At 36.9% G+C, this 23,886-nt stretch overlaps 1 protein-coding gene across 1 annotated transcript in view; it reads left to right on the top strand.

Moving 5' to 3' along the window:
- Positions 1-4,463: 4,463 nt before the first annotated feature.
- LOC150078442 (LIM domain-binding protein 2-like) overlaps positions 4,464-23,886 on the top strand; it is a 374,189-nt gene continuing 354,766 nt past the window's right edge. The window contains exon 1 of the mRNA XM_090384564.1: positions 4,464-4,839. Coding sequence (XP_090240690.1) covers positions 4,730-4,839 — 110 coding nt within the window. The 5' untranslated portion in view covers positions 4,464-4,729. The remainder of the gene's footprint in view (positions 4,840-23,886) is intronic.

The raw sequence follows: 23,886 nt of genomic DNA on the forward strand, positions 1-23,886 counted from the left end.
TCACTCATACACTAGCAAGGCTTTTGTGGATTTATTGGATGATTGTTTTCTACATCAGCATGTTCGGGAGGCAACTAGAGGGAGTAATACTCTTGATTTGATCATCAGTAGTGATTTTTCATGCATTAAGAATCTGCAGATAAAGGAACCACTAGGTGGCTGTGATCACAGTGTGCTGAAGTTGGATTTACTCAAAGAGGTAACTACCATCAGAGGTAAAGGGAAGGGTTTTTGTTTTCGTAAAGGCGACTACGATGGTCTGAGACAGTATTTAAATTCTATACAGTGGGACCAACTGATGATGTTACCAACAGCAAATTCAAAATGGGAAGCATTCAAAGAATTAATCTTGGAAGCTATTAGGCTTTTCATACCAACTAAGAAATATTGTTCAAGGTTTAGGCCTAAATGGAGTCAAATGAACTAATGAGACATATGGCAGAGAAGAAAAATGCATGGGATACATATAAATTAACACGTGACACAGAAGCCTATGACAGATACAAGTTGATCTGTAACCAAGTTACAAATGAAGTTAGGCAGGCAAAGGCAGATTACGAGAAATATTTGGCAAGGGATGCAAAGAAAAACAGAAAAGAGTTCTTTACTTATGTAAACTCTAGAAGGAAGGGAATGAATCAGTTTGGTCCACTGGATATCGATGGCTCAACTGTTGATGATCCTGCTCAGGTAGCTAACAACCTAAATGAATATTTTGCATCAACATTCACACATGAGGAGTTATTCAGCGAGGGGAATGCCAGAGGTGTATTCAACTCTGGCAGTAAGCAAGAGAATCTTGTAACTGAGAGTAAAGTGGAGGAGAAATTGTTGAAGATAAACACAAGAAAGGCACCTGGGGTGGATGGGATCTATCCAGTTATATTAAAGGAGGCAGCAAAGGAATAAACAAACCCTAACATAATTATGAGAGCTTCCTTGGACTCAGGGTAGGTACCCACAGACTGAAGATGTGTAAATGTGACCCCAATTCACAAAGGAGAATCAAAGGCCGACACAAGTAATTATAGACCTGTGAGTTTAACTTCTGTTCCAGGAATATTAATGGAGGCACTGGTTAAAGAAGAACTGCAGGATCATCTAGACAAGACTTCCGTTATAGATCGGACACAGCATGGTTTTGTTAAGGGGAAGTCTTGCCTGACCAATTTGATTGGATACTATGGTGTGGTCACGAAGGAACTGGATGCGGAGAATAACTTTGATATTACATGTATATATTTGGATCTTAGGAAGGCTTTTGATACTGTTGCACATGGAAGGCTGCTGCACAAGTTGGAGCAGTGTGGCATTGGAGGCAAATTGCTGCTATGGATACAAGGTTGGCAGGGTTGCCAAGGACACCACTGACACTCTGCTGCTGCAACGGGATCTGGAAAGGTTGAGCAAATGGGCTGAGAGGTGGCAAATGAAGTTTAACATTGACAAATGTAAAGTACTACATATGGGGTAGTACTACATATAGAGAATGAAAAGGACCTGGGGGTAATTGTATAGTCAGATATGAAGTTCTCTGAGCAGTGCAGACGGGCCGCAAGAATAGCTCATGGTGTCTTGTCAATGATATACAGGAATTTGTCTAGCAGAGTAAGGAGGTGATTATTCCCTTGTATAAGGCAATGGTCAGGCCACACCTTGAGTACTGTATACAGGTCTGGAGGCCTCATTTCAAGAAAGATGTAGAGCTGCTGGAACGAGTACAGAGAAGGGCAACAAAATTAGTGAATGGAACAAAGGGTTGCTTTTACGAAGAAAGGCTTAAGTTTTGCAAATTACAGTGTCTTTAGACTAGGTATCTGCAAGGTGATCTGATAGAGGTGTATAAAGCCTTGAATGGTTTGAGCATGCTCAGTACTGATGGAATTCTTCCTCTTGCTCAGAATAATCACCTGAGAGGGCATAAATTCAAATTGAGGAAAGACGGATGTAGGATAGACGTGCAGAAATTTGCCTTTAGCCAGCGGGTAGTTGTTGGGGGTGAAGTGGAAGTGGGGTTTTTTTTGTTTTTTTTTTTTTTGGCTGATGCTGCATAAGTTTGATTTCTTGCATCATATGCCTATGCTAATTATAATTAGTTCATTTTTAAATCTTTCAATCTATGTCTGTAGATCAAACCCTTAGTGGATTAAGATCGAAATTTTAGATTGCTTTTTTTAGATCGTTATGCATATGTCAGTGTAGCACCCAACAGTGTGTCCTGCTGGACTGTTCATCCTTAGCCGACTAGTTTTACTCGATTTTCTCATGGCGCTAAAATTTCATCTGATATAACTGCCACGGTATTTTAAACTAGGGTTAACTAAATCTCCTATATTCTAATGCGATTCCGCTTGCCAGTGAAACGGTAAGTTCCATGGAATCCTCTTAGAATTAAGAAAATTTTGGGGAGAAAAATTAGTAGCCTTAGTTAGTTTAATATTAAGTGATTCTTATTGGAGATTAAGTCTGGAGAGCGTGAGAGTCAAATATTAAAACATTTTCAGAAATGCAAGTTTTTATTTTAATCTGTGAAACCGGTAAACGAAAAATGATTCTTACATAACTAAAATATTTAGTTAAGCAGAAGAAAAATAACAGAATTAAATCTGTGCTTATAAATAAAACATTCCTGGAGGAAAATCTATGCTTATGAAAATTCCAGAGTTCTTTCGGCTATCTGCACAAAACTAAAATTCTTTTCTGTCAGTTTTCCTAATAATTGGAATAATATCTGCCATTATAACGTTAAATTTGATATCAAACCAGATGCAAGCTTTCTTCAATGCTCCGGCACTGCGGTTCTTAAAAGGAATTTACTCCATCCAAAAACTAACGATCTTCAAAAATTCATTGAAATCTACTTAATAAATTGAAAATATGAGGAAGTTACTCTTGTTCCAAGCATTTTTCCATTTGTTTTCCACCTTCGTTTTTATTAATGGTTTTCTTCATTCCAATCCCCCTTTTCTAACTGCATATTATTTCATCGTTGTACATCGTCTTGTCTTCCTAATTGCTTCATCAACTCCTTAATGTCGATATCTCCAAGGCTCGGTCACCATGTCAATCGTATTCACTGTCATTTAAAACTGAACTTCGCGTACAACTAAAATTAGTATACATGATCATTACCGAATACCTTTCTTAGAATTTCCTTAATATCATCGACGTTATGAGTTCTCAATTTGAAGAATTGAAATTAATCTCTTGATATCTTTCCTCGAAACTCTGAAAGACGTAATTCGTGTTCGAATACTTAATATTCTTTTAAACACAGCTGATCATTCTTCAGCGAAAATTAATGTTTTTGTCGACAGTAAGTGAAAAACGAAAGTGTGTAATATAAAAAGCTACTTAACAAATTAAAATTAAATAATTTTTTGATTTAATTTTAATAAGGACAAAAATTAGACAACAAATGCCAATACAAAAGACCCAATTTGACATCATACGAATTTGAACAAAATATTAATGTAATTCTTAGGAAATATTGTACCTTATTTTATTGGATATAAAACATATGTATGCATATAAGTTATATTGTACGTATTATATATTGCTATTATCTATGTATATGTACACCCATCTAGTCAGCTGGCTGTGTCGGAGTTTCCATTATTGGAATACAGTTATATTTGTTTATCATTTATTAAAACCTGCTGGTTGACAATCTTAATCTCGTTTTAGTCGTCAATTCTCTGGCGTCTGTAAATGTCACTGACATTCAAAGCACTTGTGCCATATTAACCAGCCTCCAGTAACCTCTACCAAGTCCTGGATTCCAGTAAACTACGTATTACTCATCATTAAACTTTATGAACAAACCATTCTTCATTGACGCATAAGAGTGAAACGACAATAAAAGTACTGTATTTCATCTGAACCATTTATGTGGATGGAGGAGATTAATTCGTTGTTGCTAATTGAATACCGTTGTGCTCAACTGTTCTGGAACTTGTTTGCTGTAAACGTAAAACAATTGCCGATGTATAGCTTCTATTTACTTTGCGCCTCATTATGAAATTCGCGTCAGGCATAATTATCTGCTGATAGCACAAGATTTCAGAAGGGAATTCTCCTACGCCTACTCCCCAAGGTTATTTCAACAAATTACAAAACATTTCCAGGCTGTGAGAGAATTCCAGTTTCGTTAAAGTTTTTCACTTGCTAGAAATCAGTAATAAAGCCATTCCTTACCTAACCTTAAGATATGTTCTGTTACAAGCTGATCATTGGTCAAGACGCAACATCCCTCATTGCTAACTTGATTTAAATTATGTTAAGTTGATGAAATAACATCCAATGACATTGTCTCTATTTTATATTGATGTTTAACATAATCTAACCTTCATTCAATCGATAACAAAAACTTTTAAAGTATTTTGGTCAGTTCTTTTTCTTTGTTTTATAATATTTTGAATTTTCCTTTCTAGGATCTGTTTCTCATGTGAAGGACATAAGAAAATAAGGCAGCCATGGAGGAAATTGGAAATCTGAATTTATTGTGCTAATAGCCTGAGTGCCTATCATAATCCTGGACCAGTCAGGCTGGAAACACTCTCCCGTTTCAAATCTATCTTCTGGGAAAATTCAACCGGTCCACCCTGAGCCTAGTTTTCCAGATGGATTAGGCCCATCTTGTCCTGTTTCACGACCCGTCCATCACCCAGGAACTAGACAGGTACCGTCTGTGATAAACGGTACACAGATAGGACCTGTCTCCCGCTCCATGCCAGGTCCGATGACTCACCACCCTCCGGGGTCTACTGGCATATCACACTCGTCACCGATTCCTGGTCATATTCCACATATGCCTGACGGACGGCCAATAGACCATGGGTAAGTAGTTCACTTCCACATTTGCATTGAATAGTCCACAGTTCTTTCATTTTCATACATTGATGTATACCACTAGGTAGAGGAATAGACACAACGTCATTATGTCCTGGTTTACAGAAAACACATTGACCACAGCATAGTCCTAGCGCGTGGATTAGATCCAGTTCCTATTAGCTGGATGCCACGCTCAAAATTTCGGAAAATGTACAGAGTGGCCTGTAAAACACGTGGTCGTCCAAGGCGTGTGATTTTCATGCATTTTTGTTTTGGAATACTGTAAAGAAAAGTGTTTTAAACTGTGTCTACATATTGGCTGCAGACTCTTGCATTGCAGAACTTCTTATGATGAATCTACGAATATTTCACATCGTCCAACATTTCCAATCAATTTAAAGAGATATTAATGATTTCGTGGGTACTCTACCTAGTGTTACCACCTCTACTAAATATTTTAATTTAATAATTACGTTTAAAATGTCCCAAATTCATTAAAAAATATATCTTAAAATTTCATATTGATATAAATAACTTATTGTAAAACTAGAACCTGGAATGTGTTTATCTGATATGAGGATTACTCCAGAAGTAATGACCTACATTTTACAAAGCTATGTTTATTCTACAGAACTATTACTAACATTCATAAATAGGAAAATCCTTCCTCTTACTATGCTAATGACAACATTTTTCCGAAGGTGGCGTTGCTGTAGCACTTGCCGAATAAGGCTACCTTCATTAATGTCTGTCATGTGTTATTGAATTCGTGGTTTGGTGTGGTGTGTGTGAGAAGGAGACGACTGGAAACGTTCATACGCGAGTACAGAATGCGTATGTGGATGATGCTGCCAACTGCAGAACGGTTGGATGCCGGGTCAAGCGGATAATATCCGCAAAAATTAGACACGTTGATCTAGGCGAGCGCCATCGCATGGCTGCCCTTACGAATGTCTGTCACGTGTCTGAAAATTGTCGGTCAAACGCTGCCTTTATGAATATCGATCTTCTAAATTGAAGAACATATGGAGAAAACATGTAAGCGATCATAAAGAAAGCAGCCTCGTGATTTCTAACATTTCTTTCTGGTAACTTCGCTCTTTTTTTTTTGATGAAAAACCCAAACACAAGACGTATTAGAATTTATTGTACTTAGTATCCTACATTGGGTTGAAAGTTGCGAAGATGAAAGAAGGTATTTCTTGAATGGTCCACTTGCGATACTAATCTTATTCTATTTTAGATTGCTTCATATTAATGTGCGAAAAATATGTTAAACATTAAAAAAAAATTTAAAGGCGCTTTCGTTCATCACCCTTCAATTCTTGCATATTAAAATTATGCAAGAATTGAAGGGTGATGGACGAAAGCGCCTTTAATTTCAATTTGTTTTTGTTATGGACGAATACTACGTAATTTAAAAATAAAATTAATAATATTATTCTTTAAATAGGACGAAAAGAGATTAGGTGAATGTTCTAGAGCTTTTCCCAGGTTACTTCTCGTTCGATTATTTTGTTTTGTTTGTTGTTTCTGTCATGTATATTGAACTCCAGGATTTTCTCAGTAACTAACAGCTTATTTGACACTGACGTCAGATATTCACTGATCTACAATTAGACATTGTCTAATATGGTATCTTTCAAAGACTTTGATTCGATTTCCATCTAGTGCCATCAAGGGAGTTGATAAGGTAGTGGTATCGTTGAAATTGTCTTCAGTATGTTCCAATGCTGTTTTTCGTTTTTTTTTTTTTTTTTGAAGACTTCGGTTTCATTCCTGTTTGTGAGAGACATAGCCTCCAATTTCTGTTGTGTTGAAAGGGGGTGTTTCATAAAGGTGTTTGGCGCCTCCGTAGCCAGGTGGGAAGGAACAGCAGTGCGTAGCACGCGCTTCTTGATTAGACCGGGGTTCGAGCCCGTCACCACCAAATACGAAGAATGCAGAAAGGTCAGGAAATGACCACCGCATATCCCCGGAGCAATATGGCCTTAGTTGCTAATGCTCCTAAAAAAAAAAAAAAATAATGTTTCATTAGGTCCTGCCCTCATCATTATTTTAGCGAAATACATTATCATCTATTCCGATTTGAACTTGAACGTTACTCTGCTCTGGTATGAGAGGACATTAATATTTCGTAATTATCTAAAGAATTTAAATCGCAAATGTAACTAAGTATGGCCCGCTGGCAGAATTTCAAATTGGATTTTCCGTATTCAATTGACTTTAAGTCCTGATAAAGTCCTTTATGTTACTACAACTACATGCTGAACACTCTTTATATTCTCAGATCTTCCGAGATTAAGAACTTAGGTGTCATGTTTACCTGTCACTTGTTCCTCATATCACCTCTATAGTGAACTCAGCTTCGAAGAATTTGATTTTCTTGATATCTGCAATCATTCTGCAAGTGCTGGTTTCGTGGGCTTCTAATTGTATGCACTTCCGGTTGCTCAGTATGCTAGCGTAGTTCAGTAACTTAAAGCAGAATACTGTGGATTTAATCACCTACACCGGGTGTTAAAATCCCAGGTTCGAATCCCGTCAATGACGAGGAAGTTTTATGAGCTTTTTTTTCACAGTGTGGCTGAGTTAGTCGGACTCAAGAGGTTTTCATGGTTTTGTGTCCCAAAAACTCGAGTTTTTTTCGTCCAGCAAACAGACAAATATAGACACAATATATTGACGGCCTTGGTCGCTTTGGTGCTTAACACACTTATTCTCAGCATACTACTCTGTTACCTCAAAGCTATTGAGAACTTCCTATGCTAAACTATGCTTCAGAAAATACTCCCAATTTTTCCGTCAGTTATCGTTGCTGGTCCAATTCATTCTGATGCTTTATTGATAATCATAGAATAGTTATTGGTCACGTTATTCCTTACCCCCCTTCTTCTACTGAAATTTTCCTTCCTCAGCAGAAATTTACTCAACTTTCACTTCTATTTTAGGGAGAGTTCTGATTCAAGCCTTTACTCTCCAATCATTAACTTCTGCTTCTTCGTTCCTGTTTTTATAAACAATTCATTGCCACCCGACACCAAAAGAAAAGGAAGAAGAAGACGAATTATGTGGAAGATTCAATCGATGGAAATGTTGAACCTCCACCTGACGAAATTCAAAATTATACCACAATGAAATTCCCCAAAACCAATTTCTGATGATGAAGAAGATTTTCGATTGTTGAAGTGATGGGGAAAAAACATTTTTTTTTTTCTCTATCAGGGCTGTGGAATCCTGTTCGGGCTTATTTCATTAAACAAGAACTCCACTGTTTGGGTGGTGTATGGGTTTAATCGAAAAATGCCCTACGTTCGACTAAGGACACGCTTTCTTGGAACATTTCGATTTCGGCTCCACTCTGCTTATATATTTAACTTTCCATAAAATAGTTGACTTTCCACGCCGTTTTTGAACACCAATTGTCAGATTCACTAAAATAAATAAACAAAAATTACTAATCTGAAAATGTGAAAAAAAACTTTAATTTAAACATTGCTACTTATTAAAACACAAAAAAAGTTTTAAAATTATGGGTATTATTTTCTTCTGTATAATGCTCGTATAAAGACGGTGAATTTAGAAGTTAGTGGAGCGTGCTTGGAAAATGTTCAAATAACAAAAGAATTAAAAAGAAGACGTCGAGGGATAAAATCCCTACGAGAACTTAGATTGTTCATGAAGCTGACTTCGAAGGTGGAGTTCTGCTGAAACTATTTAAGAAGGAGACCCGCGCCACTATGAACTACATTAAAGGGATTATAATGGAGAAAAATTGCCCTTCTATCCTTCGTAAGAGATACTTATTGAGGCATTAAAAAATTCCGTCATAAATATATGTTAATGGACCTGCAAAGCGAGAGAGAGAGCACTGAGATCGATAGCAGGGTGTATAATTACAGCGAGAATGGTAATGACGCATAACAGATGTGACGAGACTGAAAAGAGCGCTTCCATTAACACCTCATTATTTGCCAGCAGCGAATGTAGGACACATGAAAGAAAAGACAGCAAAGCAGAAATCTCAGCGCAGATTACCCGAGAGTAAGAAGAAAATCGGACTAATATTACATTACTCGAAATGATACCGAAGTTACAGATGAACGTGATAATCTAACAGGAAGATATGATGGAACAAGCTTAAGATGAATCCCTGAACAAATGTAACGAATGGTAATGGCGGTAAGTGAATATAAAATGGAATTACAAAATTCATCTCTAGAAATAATGGAATATGGAGTTGTTCGGGACAAAATCTGAGCAATTTCGTTAACTTAACATTAAAGAAAGACAAAAAGATTAATTGGTTAAGAGGCATTTGGTTTATTAGAACTTCATTCGGGTTACTTTTCCAATTTGGTACAAGCAGTAGTTCAACAGCAATTTCACATTGCAGTTTTTCCTGTTCTACAGTACGATAAACAAACACGTAGGGTAGGGTCTTTCAAGTTCTATTATCAAATTCACAATCAGCGAAGATTCTAGATAATTTTCTTTATTTTCCAAGAGAAAAGCTCCTGGAAAATCCAGCACTTCCTTCTGAAACATTTATCAGATAAGCTATTTTCACCATCAATTGACTAAGAGCAGTATACCGAAAAATGGGAGAATAAAATTTTATCCCAAAAGTTTAAAGCTGTAAGTTCGGCAATCAATTTCAGCATTAATTCCTTCATGGCCTTAAACAAGATTCAAAATCTGATTGTAATTACTTTCCAAAAAGAAATATGACGTCACAATTTAATCTACCGAATCCAGAAGTAGCAGATGCGAGTACGAGTAGGGGGGCTTCTGGGACAAGGCACTATCCCGTGATTCAATGTCTACTTTTGGGTCTTATGGTTGTAGGCGACTATATTTCAATCGGAAAGGGAAATGTAATGCCCGCAGCTGCCCTTACTCTGATTCAAAAAGAAAAAAAAAAAAAAGCGCTTTCGAAAATGACGCAGTAATCCTCCACAGTCCAGCCCCCTCTCCATTTTATTTAGCTGAAAGCTCTCACGGAGATTGCTTCTCGACTTCCTCTACCCACCGAAGTTGAGTGACCGTATTCGAATTGAAAATGTCTTGGTCATCGTTCTATTCCATGTAAGGTAATAGGTGGCGCCTGTTATAAAAAGCGATGCTTCAGGCCATACTTGCAAATGTGTTTTACGCGAAATTGAAGAAGATGGCTTATTTACATACCGGATGATTTATAAAGGAAATGCGGTATACAATTTATTTTCAGATAGCCACTTTCAAATTTCCCACTGTTAATACAAATGTATAATGTGACTGTCAAACTGAGAAAGACACCTTGTTAAAGGTAAAACGTGTTGATAATGAAATATCCGAAGTATGCAGTGAGATAAGCGTCAGTACGCTAACCACAGATACGCTTATCTGAATTTGTGCAAACTTGGACTGAACCCAAACAGAGAGAAAGAATGAACAGCTGTTAATATCCAGCTCTGCAGAAGGCCGACGTCATAATGTACTTAGGATTCTGTGAATACTAAGACACATGAATTCAAACATAACAAAGATATGGATTTGTTTTAGTAGCATCTTTCCAGCATTCGTAAAAGCTTCATATTAATGAAGATTGCTTTAACTGAAAGCAAAAAAAAAGGAGAAAATCCTATGAAATACGCAATTCTTTCGATCAAAAGACTAATTTTTACACAGTTTAGACAAATCTAAAAACAGGTACAACTTAAAATATTTCGCTGATCAGACTGAGGGTTAAACTGAGTTGTTTTGGATTAGCTCTGAATCAGCTAAAGTTTACCTACATTATTTCAGAAAAATATGTGTTCTACCAACATTTGTCTGTTGAAGGAACGAAAACCAAAGCATGATAGATATTTCGGAAATCCCAGCACCAGTTCCTGAGAGAATTGAACCAGGACCGTTCTAAAGTTGAAGGCAAATGACATAGCTACTACATAAGGGAAGAAAAGAGATTGAATGCTTAGAAAGATTGAATGTACTTGTATTTCATTTATTGGGTTTGGGAACAAGTGGAAAGAATGAAACAAAGAGGAGAGGTAACTAGAAGGGTATGGATTTGCTGCTCGTTACTAATTCGAACAGTTCCTTTTGAATCCACCAATGAGAGGGAGAACGTATTGAGACCTTTTGACCTAAGGTTCAGTTAAATTCGTGGGCAGACTGGTTGGGTTATTTTAGGAATTTCAGCGTATCGACCACACACAAATTTCTGTGATCACGTGGGAAAAAATCCTGCTCCCTCCGCCTTGAATAACGAGGCTATAATCATCCGGAGCTTTAAAAATCTCTCCAGAAGGATTCAAACCCAGACTTAAACGAATGACTAGGGCCGAACCACTATAGTATATTAGGCAGATGGATAAGTTTTGCCAGTAATTTTTTTTTGCCTTACAAAATAAACCAACCAATTCTTAAGCTCTGCTCCCACTGGAGCGACGTGATTTCTAATTTTCTTAAGAAAAAGACGCTTAGGAATCGCCCTGATTCGTTTGTCCCATTAGTTCTTATGGAATCCTTCCCAGTTGTCCAACTTCTAGGCGACCAAAGCGCACCACCTGTAGGCGATCTATTGCTCACGACTTGGTTTGTCAATTGATGAGAGATTTCTCATCAACTGAGCCTTCTCAATTAACAACTGCGACATTCAGTTGATAAACAAGCGGCGATTATGAGGGCAAAATTGAAAGATTATATATACTTAGGACTGTTATATACTTGCTAAAATTAAATTATGGGGAAAAATAATAGTAATAATTAACAACATCATATATTAAAAACAATTACGATTGAAATACCAACCTATTTTACTATCTCTTATTTGTATCCAGTACCGTGGAATACTGACTATTCTAATTGCAGATTTAACCCTTTCCTTTCGATAATTTCTTGATAGATTTTATTTCTAATAAAAATTATCATCCGACTATTATATACTTTTTAATTTCGCTACACAAAATTTCAATAGTAGTTAAATGCCCATCTGCATTTACCGTTCATACGCATTTCCTGAAAATTGATCTACAAAAATTCAAATATCAACAAGTATCTTCTTTCATATTTTCAACCCATGCATGGTACTAAGTACTATAGGTTTTAATATCTCTCGTGTGTGGGGTTTCATTAAAAAAATTCCAGAGAGGCAATAAAAAAAATGACCTAAGGCGGGAGGTCATTCATTTTATTATATTATGCGTTCTCTGCCAAAAACTGGCATTCTCGCCGTACATACCGTACTTAGAGACATAGATTCGTGAATCCACTTCTACAATATACAAAAATACATATATTTAAATGACAGATCCAGTTAAAAGACGTCTAGGAACTCCAAATCCATTAGATCGGAAGTTCAGTAAAACGCCATCAGTCCATCAATTATAAAAAAGTGCACACTGATGAAGTAGAGACTTAATGAGAAGCCACCAAGAAAGAAGAATCCACGTTAGTTGACTTAATTCAATGAAGTCAAAAAGAATTGATGGGTTCACCAAAGATATGTTCTCTACATGAGGTACATCTTGGCACACTGTAAACACTGTTAGCAGCAAGTCCAGCTAAACTAAATCCACCCATCATCAGCAGTCCATCAAGTATATATGATCACTAAATCAGAATATAGGCAAAGCTGAAACTCTTGGCAGCGCACAACTCAACAGAGGGGATGCAACTAGGTGAAGAGCAGACTTGGGATTTGAGGAAGGTAGAGCACAGCGGAGCTCAAAGAGATGTGGCATATGAAACAAGTAATGGACCTTCCAGAAAACACCTACAAGGAACTCCAGAAAGTTGCAATCCTGAACACCTTTAGGATAGTCAGGGAGTTCACAGAGCAAGAGTAATAACAGCTGAACATAACAACCACTCTGTGCACTTGGTACCAGTACCAGTTACGTGCTGGAACCCCTTCCCCCATCAGGAAGAAATAATAACATAATAATACAATGGTAGTACTGTGAGGAGAGGGCGGTGCATCTAAGCAAGCGTACTGAATTTCTTTACTCTTTCAAGTTGTTTTTGAATTACCACGAAAATCCTGCAGTCCATGGTCTAAACCAGTGGTGGTTCCACTTTTCTTATATGGTGCCTAGTTAAAAAAACAAAAGTATTGATGTACCGCAGTTTATCCACTCTTGTATAATGGCTTGTCTATAAATAATGTTGGTGAGTTACGTTGCATTTGTATTTTTATTGACGAAGCAGGGTTTTCAGATCATATCTTTCACCCTGAAAGATATCGATTCTAATAATAACATCATTATTTCGGAAAAAAATATATACAAATACAATCAGAGCACCATCAGAGTCGAGAAGGGCTTTTTATAGGATGGGGAAAAATACCTTCATTACAAAGAACTACAATCAAAATGTAGTAGTTTCACTTTGCAATGCTTTCTGTAGGATGCAGAATCTAAAATAAATTACTGATTAAAACTAATGTTTTAAGTCACAGCCTAAAACTATGTTATGGAAAAATTGCAATACAAAAGAAAACTCAATTGCCACATGGCGTCAAAGATGGCACTCGCACTACACTTTGGCTACCCCTGTTATGAACAGTAAAATTAAATTGTCTGTTAATCAGCGGTGGGGGGACTGTTACTGCAAATACCGCTCTCAAACTTTGTGATAATGTAACCCCCCCCCCAAATGATAAATGAATTTGAGCGCCCCATGAATAAAATTAATGATTTCATTTGGGATGAAGTTGGAGTTTTTAATTTTAAAAAATAAAAATAGCAACCTATCCCTCTGTTGTTCAATATCGTCTACCCAAGGGGTTTAGATCCATAGTTTGATAATCGCTGTGTTAGGGTATAAAGTGCATGGGGCGCCCACAGCTAATACATAGAAAATACCCCCTCGGCTAGCACACTGGTTATGACCTGCCTTTTCAGTTAATGGAAAATAAGAGTTCAAATCCCTTCGAAACAAAGACAATTTATATCCTTATTTTTATACACTAGCCGATTTAGTCGAAGGGTGCATGTTTTTCTCCCTCTTTCCAAAAACTCGCCTTTTTCATCCAGCAAAACAGTCAAATCAACCAAAGAATACACAGTTTATAAACGTGGTCTTACGATCTTAGTTGCCTCCATGCATATTTAAAAAACAAAAAAACAAAAGGCATAAATAGTCCAATATCCATGTGTCACTTCCCCAATCACGCAACTTGATTCTCAATTCACCGTTGTCTTTCTTCAAGTCACAGGTGAGGCGAAGAAAACAATAACTTTCTTCACTTCATTCCCGCAGTGTCTCTGATGGCTTCCACTGATTTTCCGTCTTCTTTGATGCCAAAAACAAAACACTTGTTTGTATTCAATCAAATCATGTTTCTTTTCCAGTCCTTATGCAAGAGGAGAGTGAAGAAATTGATCGTTTACTCTGCGAACAACACCGTGGCATAGTTCAAGAGAAAAGAGAAACAAACGAATGACTATCTTGTAAAAAGATTTTTAGAATGCACGTGTGCATCATGAGAAATTTCGCGGCTCAAAAGTGAAAGGAGTTAATATTTGAAAAAAGAACATTCAACATTCGTACATATTTTATTAACCGATCTGTTTGTAGTTTACAACAAACTTGTCATCAAGAATTAAAAGGTCAAAAATAAAGATTTTTAATATTATTCTTGTTGATATTTAAGTTAATAACATTTTTATTTATTTAGTGATCTTTTGTTCTCCGCCTAGTTTAAAAAACACCTTAGATAGAAATATAGATTATAGAATCAATTGTTTCCATGGGCAGTTAAGGCCACCAATTTGGGGAAATCCAAGGACCAGATGAATATCCACAAGAAGAGTAGGAAACACACATAAAATAATATTTTTGAGTGGGTACAGCAAAAGCTCTTGACTTCCTTGAAGCGTATGGTCAATGCTGATAGCAAATATTTACCTAAAACTTTGGCCCAGTTTGTTAAGAAGTAAGGCTAAGTCCCATGCTGAGAATGCACGCGGTATTAATTTATTGTAAGCTAAAAAAGGTCCTCATTTTATATGCCATCTAACATCAGAGGTATGGTGCGAGAATCTCTGCAGCGAAATTTGATGGGGGAGTTTTAAATCATACAAAGTCTTGCGAATTTCAAACGACTCCAATTCGAAGTGACTGCATAGTTGCGTGTAGAATATCCTGCGATGGAACATTGGTCCCTTTTTTGTGAGGTAATTGATGAAGGGACTTAGAACTTGTTCCATTTAAAAGTTCTTGTTTGAGCTTGTTCCAGTTTAGGTGACTGTTTTTTTCTATGGATTCCAGAGCGGGAGATAAATTCAGAAATAGGAAGTAAAAGTCTTGAAAGAAGAACTGAGAAATGAGGGTTTCTGTACATGCATATGTGCTTTTTCATTGGCCTTACTTGGCGAATTATATTGCGATGTAACGATCAGACTTAAATTGTTTGGAAACAAAATTACCTTTAACTGTCACTGCGCCCTACCACTGAGAATGAATAATTCAGTTGTAATTAGAAGCCAGGTCTCTAAATAATTTTGACTAGATTTGTATAAACACAAATTTGCCTTTTTATAAGGAATTCTTCAATTATTTTACGCAAAAACAAAAGAAGAAATTGTAATTGACGTTGCCATAATTATAAAAGAAAACATAACTGTAAAGAAATATTCTATTCGGTTGATCAGAGGCTAATTGCTAAAGAAATTAAAGAATGATTTTGGATATACTGTTTTGTTTTTTAATTATTCATATTATTTACTGATGTCATCTGCATTTAGAGTAGTTAGCATTCTTGAATAGTAGAAATAATATTACTAAAAGGTAAAACAAAGTTAGAAGAACAGTTACAAAGAGTTATACATTTGAATGGAAAAATATTGCAATGGAGTTGGATGGGATCCAACATTAAAGGATGTTAGTCCATAACACGGCTATTGACCAGAGTTACAGAGTAGACAAGAGATGGCTCACTTAATTTCCTCATAATTCGTGTCAGAGTTTTAGAAGGAAATGTGGTGGCCAATTCAGGACTATCATCTCCCCGTTACGTTTGGAAAGATTACTATCTTCCTGTAACTCATTAGATCATTTGATCTCCACTGTTGGTGTAACTAGTTGATCTGAAAATTCTCAGTTAGCATACGTTGGTCAGCTCGAAGCTATCCATTTTAGTACCAAGGTGTTTTGACAACATATAGGTTTTTAACCTGATGTTCTTTAAATGAAAGTTTTCAGCCTATATTACTGAAACTATGTTCTTTTTTTTCGATAGTTAAATAGTTTTCGAAATTATTCTAAGAAGAATAATTCATCTAAATTGTTCTTAGAAGAATTCGTCCTTGTGATGAGAATGTTCTGGTATACAACAGTTATGCGATAGGTGGTGTATTTTATGGGACATTGTCATTGGTTAGAGAAAGGAGAAAAAAACTAAATAATTAAAAACACAACACATTCTGATTATCAGCCAGAAATTTGATTAGTGGAACCACAGAGGAACTTACCAAATTCATACATTGGTAATAATAATCATTTTGACATACAATCTGATTCCGTTCCTAAAACGGAGTAGTTTTAAACAAAAAATATAATGAAATGTAATAAAAATCATTCAACGATCATTCTACACAATAAATAAGTAAAAAAGATAACTATTATTTATTTCTTTTTAAAGTATATACGTTATTAACAAAATTATGTAAAAGATGAATTCACCAATAACAGATATCGTTTAATTAAGCCAAAACTTAATCATTAGGATTTTTTTTTTTAGACATTTTAATTATTTTAAAAAAATCAGGAAATTATGTGAAGAGGTCGTTTGTAATAATTTACTAACTAACAAGAAATTCATGAGGAAACGTCTCCTGCATAAATTTTAATTTGAATAACTTTATTGTGACCATACTGGGACACATTAAAATCCGCACTGGATTTTGATGTGTCCCAGTTACTGATTTTTAAAAAAGGGATTCATTTAAACGTTCGCTAGTAATAATTTAAAATATGTGTTAATCACTGTATGCGCCCTTTTTGTGTTTAATTCTGTAAAATTAAATATTTATGGCGATATATGTAACATTGGTTGTTTCTGTAAGAGTAGATTCTGTCATGCCTAATTCGTGTTTGCATTTTTGCTAGCTTCTCGCTTAGGTACGTTGGGTTTATATTCCAAAGAGGACAAGCAAACTTCACTGTAGGATGAATATCGTCAGTAATTTAAATAAAAATAGCAAGAGTAATTATTTACTGATGCAGCCAACAATTTATAAAACCTAACTTTCTGTAGCCTGTAAGTTAATATTGTTGAATTGGAGTTGAAAAGAAAAAGGTTATACCTGAATTTTCTACTAAACTCTAGTTTACCATGTTTGGTTTATACATAAAATATAATGATGTGATTTCTTTCTTTTTTCTTGGATTTGCAAATGTCATAATATGGCATGCTTTAGAACTCATTTTAAAATTATTTTATCGGCTCATTGGCTAATAGAAAGTACGGAGTTTTGGAGAATGTCAATTTGTTCTTTGTTTTAAAAAGAGATAAAAAATTTTAATGGTCATTAGCATTAGTGGAGGCATACGATGCAAGATAGCAAGCTTATGCAGCATCAGCCAAAAATAAATAAAACCCTGCCATTTCACCGCTCCATTCGTTCCAGCCTTAAATTTATTTAAGCTATCAAGTTCCACAACAAAAGATGGAAGTCTGTTCCATCAATCAATTACCCGTTGGCTAAAGACAAATTTCCGCACAATTATTCTACAACTGTCTTTCCTCAATTTGAATCTGTACCCCCTCAGGTTCTTAATCTGAGCAAGAGGACGAATCCCATCAACATTCAGCTTGCTCAACCCATTCAAGGCTTTATACAAATCAATCAGATCATCTCGCAGGTGCCTACTCTAAAGGCGTTGCAATTTGCAGAACTTAAGCCTTTCTTGGGAAGAACACCCCTTTGTTCCTCTCACCAATCTTGTTGCCCTTTTTGTTCTCGTTCTAGCAACGCTAAATCCTTCTTAAAATGAGGTCTCCAGACCTGTACACAGTACTCTAGGTGTGGCCTGACCATTGTCTTGTATAACGGGATAATCACCTCCCTGTCCCTGATAGCAAAATTTCTATACATCGTTGACAAGACTCCATGACCTGCCATGGCAGCCCCTCTACACTGCTCAGCAAACTTCATATTTGCCTGCACAATTATCCCCAGGTCTTTTCCACTTCCCTGAGTGTAGTACCACACAGTTGGTTCGTTTCCCTTCGGTTATTGCTACCCATACGCAGTACTTTGTATTTGTCAATGTTAAACTTCAGTTGCCACTTCTCAACCCATTTGCCCAACTTATGTAGATCCATTTAGGGTAGCATACTGTCTTTACTGTCGTTAAAAACCCTGCCAACCTTCGTATCATCTGCAAACTTTTAAATTAAACCTGATATACCTTCATCAATATCATTGATAAATATACAAAACAACAATGGGCCCAACACCGAACCCTGGGGAACTCCACTAATAAAATTTGTCCACGAAGAGCAGTGTCCATTGAATACTACTCTCTGTCTTCTCCCACTTAACCATCCTTTTATCCATTGTAGCAACTTATCCTTAATGCCATACGTCTCCAATTTGTACAGCAGTCTTCCGTGTGCAACAGTATCAAAAGCTTTCCTGAAATCCAAGTATAAGAAATCAAAATTATTTTTGGCATTCATTTTTCTTTCTGACAACATCATAGTATCCAATCAAATTGGTCAAACAAGAACTCCCTTTAACAAACCCATGCTGTGTCTTAATTATTACTGCAGACTTGTCTAGATGATCCTGCAATGCTTCTTTAACCAGTGATTCCATTATTTTTCTCGGAACACAAGTTACACTAATAGGTCTATAGTCACCCGTGTCACCTTTTGAACGCCCCTTTGTGAATTGGTGAAACTTTTGCACACCTCCAGTCCATGAGAATCTCCCCTGAGTCCAAGGAGCCTCTCGTAATTATGGCTGAGGGTTTGCTTACTTCCTTTTCTGCCTCCTTTAATATAACTGGATAGATCGCACCCACCCCAGGTGCCTTTTTTATGTTTAACTTCAACAATTTCTCCTCCACTTTGCTCTCAGTTAGAGTTTGATAAACGTCTGGCACTCCCCTCATTGAATAACTCCTCATGTGTGAATGTTGATACAAAATACTCATTCGATTCATCAGCTGCCTGAGCATGATCATCAATAGTCAACCCATCTATGTTAAGTGGTCCAATCTGATTCATCCCTTTCTTTCTAGAATTTACCTAAGTAAAGAATTCTTTGCTGTTTTTCTTTGCATCCTTTGCCAAGGATTTCTCATAATCTGCCTTCGCCTGCATAACCTACTTTGTGACTTGATCACAGACTAGCTTATATTTGCCATAGGCTTCTGTGTCACCTGATACTTTATATGCATCCCATACATTTTTCTTCTGTGCCACGAGCCTCATTAGTTCATCTGAATCCATTTAGGCCTAAACCTTGAACAGTATTTCTTAGTTGGAAAGAAAAGCCTAGTATCCTTCAAAATTAAGTCCCTGAAGGCTTCCCTTTTAGAATTCAACGGTGGTATCATCATCATCAGTTGATCCCACTGTACAGGATTTAAACTGTCTGAGATCCCTGTAGTCACCTTTACGAAAGCAGAACCCCTTCCCTTCAGCCTTGATGGTAGTTACATCTTTAAGTAATTACCACATTGTGATCACTGTCACCGAGTGGTACCTTTATATGCAAATTCTTAATGCATGAATAATCATTGTTGATAATCAGATCAAGAGTATTACTCCCTCTGGTTGCCTCTCGAACATGTTGCTGTAGAAAACAGTCATCCAATAAATCCACAAACGTCCTGCTAGTGTGCAAGTGACCAATCACAAATTCCAGTCAATAATTGTACTCCCCAAATTCCAGTTCTCCACTGCTTATGTCTCTATGACACCACGTCTCTGATATCCCAACAATATCTGCCTTTGATGTCTTGACTAGTATTTCCAGCTCATCGAATTTATTAACTATATGCCTAGCATTGGTGTACATACAAGTATACATGCACCTGTTCCTACTCTTAGTTATCCTAACACAGCCCATCTATTTATTTGTCCCACTATGACTCCCAGCAATCTTGGAAATCTCCATTGCCTTGCTTTCCAGGCTGCTGCTCATTCTAATAGAAGCAGTGCAAAAATCACTTTTGCCTCTGCCTGTTGCCACTGTTAACCTTTTAGTCTGTATATCCCCCAAGTTAGCAGTTTTCCTACCCACCTAACACTGCCTCGATAGCATCAGCAAATATTCTTGCACCCTTTCCTATTTAAGTGTATCCCATCCTTGTAGAAGCAGTCCCTTCTGTTAACAAGTACAGACCACGCTGAAAAAAATTCTACCCCTTGAGCCTTGCACAATCTTTCCAGGGCCGAATTGATCGACAGGGCTCTCATCATATACTCCCTCCTATCGTATCTGAGCAGAATTGCAGAGACTTTCACATTGAACCCTAACTCGCGACTTTTTTTCGACATTGACCTGTACTTGTTGAGTAAATCTGCAGATCTCTTACTCTTAATGTCATTAGTTACAACGTGTACAACAACATCACCTTTTGTGCCCCCAAAAGATGATATCTGCTCTGCAACATCATCAACATTTACCCCTGGCCTGGTAGACATACTCTGGTCCTGTTCCACCTATCCTTCTTGCATAGTATATTCCCCGTCTCCCTGACAATAGTCACCAACGATAACTAGTTCCTTTGCGACCAGCGCATTCTGCCTTGGAGATTGCCTCTGCTGCCTGTTGCAGAGGAGTGAGCTCAGCCGTTGAACTGGGCAACGGAGAGCTTGATGGGGCCCTCTCATACTAATTTCTTAGAAGGCATTTACCCGACACCTCAAGCTCTCATAGACGTCCATCAGAACGCCGAGTTGGCCCCTAATGTTTTGGCACTCTAGGCATTTAGCACACACAAAGATATCCTTCTTGGCTAGATCATGTCCAGTTTTAAAAAGTTCAGCAAACATTTCACATTTCGCACATTTTTTGAGACTGATGCGTTGGAGAATCGCCCCTTTGTTTCTTCCCCGAGTCGCAGCACTCTCGCTAGTCTTGTGATCTTTGCTTAGCAGCTCTAGTCTGGGTCATTATTTCCGTTTAAATGCAATTTAATTAACAATGAAATTTAATAAGATTAATAATCATTTTATTAATTGATAATACTATAATAAGCTAACAGATTCCTAATTGAGTGCTTCGTATTATGCTATCTAGTTTTACCTTATACCTTACGCTATTTCTTATCTACTACAATATGGCGGCTAGTTCAACAATATTGGCGCCAACACCGGTATTCGTAATTTCCAAAAATCGCCAATTAAATTCAAAATAAGAAGCTAACGAACCCTACTAAACCAATATATCTCTGTAAACACAATGTAGTGTGTTAATTAACGAAGAATATGGTAAAATTTAAAAATACTTATCCCTTTACAGCAGCCAAAAAATCCAACGACTCTTCTCTTGAGCGACTCAATTTTCCAGATTTGTATACAATAAGACCCAAATCCCTAAACTCTCGCGGTGATGATACTATGGGTACATTAATATATATTTTGAATCTCAGAGGCCCTGAAGAGTCCCCTTGAGGAATGTGCAAGACTTATTAGTAACCTTCTTTATTAGTAGTAACTTTATTAGTAGGGCTTTCGGACAAATGATACCTTCGCATGGTCCTGGTCACTCATGTGCAAAACTTTTAAAGTACTGTATATGCTATTTACTATTAGTAGTGGCAAATTATGCAAGAAAGCAAGCTTATACAACATCACCAAAAAACACATCTCATATCACATTCCATCCCCTCTAATATGTGTAGTTTGTCTAGTTCTTCCTTAAGTTTATTCAAACTGTATCCAATTCTACAACACCACCAGATAGAAGTTTGTTACAACAATCAAGTATCCACTGGCTGACAGCAATTTCCGCACATCAGTACTGCAACCATTCTTCCAAAATTTGAATTTATTCATAAATCAAAGATCCCTTTTGATGTATGAATTTTGAATTTATATTTTTTAATTTATTTATGTGTGTGTGGTAGGTGCAAGTGAAAGGGTTCCATCAGCATTGAGCTTAGTCAATCCATTCAAATCCAGAAACATCTCAATCAAATCACTTCTCAGGTGCCTAATCTCCAGTTGCTGCAATATGCAAAACTAAAGTCTTTTGACAAAAGATGATCCTTTGCATCAGTATCATCTTTTGTTCCGCCTTACTGATTTCGTTCTCCACACACATTCTAACGGATCTATATTCCTAAAATGAGGCTTCTTCCATATACGCTCCATTCCAGATACGCACATCTTGCGTACTATGCAGTACACAAGATGTGGAGGATCCTAACAATTTTCTTAAACAACGGAATAACCATCTTATCTCTTTTGGCAAAATTCCTATATATCATTGACAAAACCCCACGACCTGTCGTGGCAGCGTGTCTATACTGAAGTTTATATCTAACTGCACAATTATCCCAAGGTCCTTATCATTCTCCACTATCCTGAGTGTGGGTATACCACACATTTAGTACGTTCATATGGGATTGCTGCTACCCATATGAAGTATGTTATATTTGTCAATGTTAAACTTAAATCAGTCCGTGAAGAGCAGTGCTCATTAATAACAGCTGTCTTCTTCCACTCAACCATTCCTTTATCCATAGCAATAATTTTCCCTGAATGCCAAATTGCTCCAATTTGCACATCGTCTTTTAAGTGCAAAAGCATCAAAAGCTTTTTTGAAATCAAAGTGTATGATGTAAAAACAGTTTTTTGTATTCAGTTCCTTTGTTACTACATCATAATCTACAATAAGATTGGTCAGAGAAGACCTTCCCTTAACAAATGCATCTTGTGACTGCAGTGTTAATCGCATTCTTGTCTAAATGATCTCATTTCTTCTTTAACAAGTTACTCCATTATTTTTCCTGACAGGAGTCAAGCTAGGGGATTTGCAATTACTCGTGTCACCAGAGGTCTCTTATTACTCATATCACTCTTTGATCCCAATTGTGAATACATTCGCGCATCTCCAGTCCATGGGACTCTTCTCTGAATTCAAGGGAGTCTCTCGTGATTATGAATAAGTTTTGCGTTATGACTGAAGCTTTGCTGCTACATTCTTGAATATAATTGGATATATCCCATCCACCCCATCCTAAGTGCCTTTCCTCCGTTTAGCTTGAACAATTTCTTTTCCAATTTCCTATCAGTTATCACGAAATCATTTAACTCCCTGTTAGAATTATAAACTTCTTGCACACCCTTCCAAAGAATTTTTCGTTTGTAAATGTAGATGCAAAATACCTATTCAGTTGTTAAGCAGGATCAGGAGCTTCAATATAAGTTAAAACGTTTATATCTAGTGGGCCAATGTTGTTGCTGTAGGGTTTTAGGAGCATCAGCGACTAAGGCCATATTGCCCCGTGTATACTGTTTGTAAAAGTTGAAGGGATAAATTAGTTAGAGAAAAAATGTTCTGTGAATTTTCATTTGGACAGTGAACGAATGCTGACGTGTTGAGGTACGTGTTCCGACTGCTTTGGAAGAGTGGTGGAATAACAGATACCAATTCAGAAGAACAGTGCCTATGGCAGTATCTATAGAAAAGGCACGCGACCGACCGAAAATAAATGTCTATGAAACAGAGTGGAGAGACTTTGTAAGAGAGGAGTTATTAATTAACGTGACCGACCTCTTTTGGATAGATTCCAAAAGCTTTAAAGAGGTTTTCGGGTACCACCCAGATGCAGGAACAATATTCCATGGTAGGGTGGATTCGAGATTTGTATAGAATGAATAATTTCTTTAGAAAAAAATTAACGGCGAGAGCGAAAAAGAACACCCAGTTTTTTTTGTTGTTTTTGCAGTAGTAGTATTTGTCAGTTGTAGAGTTTTACGAGCATCAGCAACTATGGCCATATTGCTCCATGTGGCCATAGTGTTCTGTGATCGATTTTCTATTTGCTGGACGAAAAACCCGGGTTTCCGGGAGAAAAAACCATGTTACCTGATATCGA

The sequence above is a fragment of the Mastigoproctus giganteus genome, chromosome 11 (genome assembly GCF_048544385.1).
Source record: "Mastigoproctus giganteus isolate SK-2022 chromosome 11, ASM4854438v1, whole genome shotgun sequence".
NCBI lineage: Eukaryota > Metazoa > Arthropoda > Arachnida > Uropygi > Thelyphonidae > Mastigoproctus > Mastigoproctus giganteus.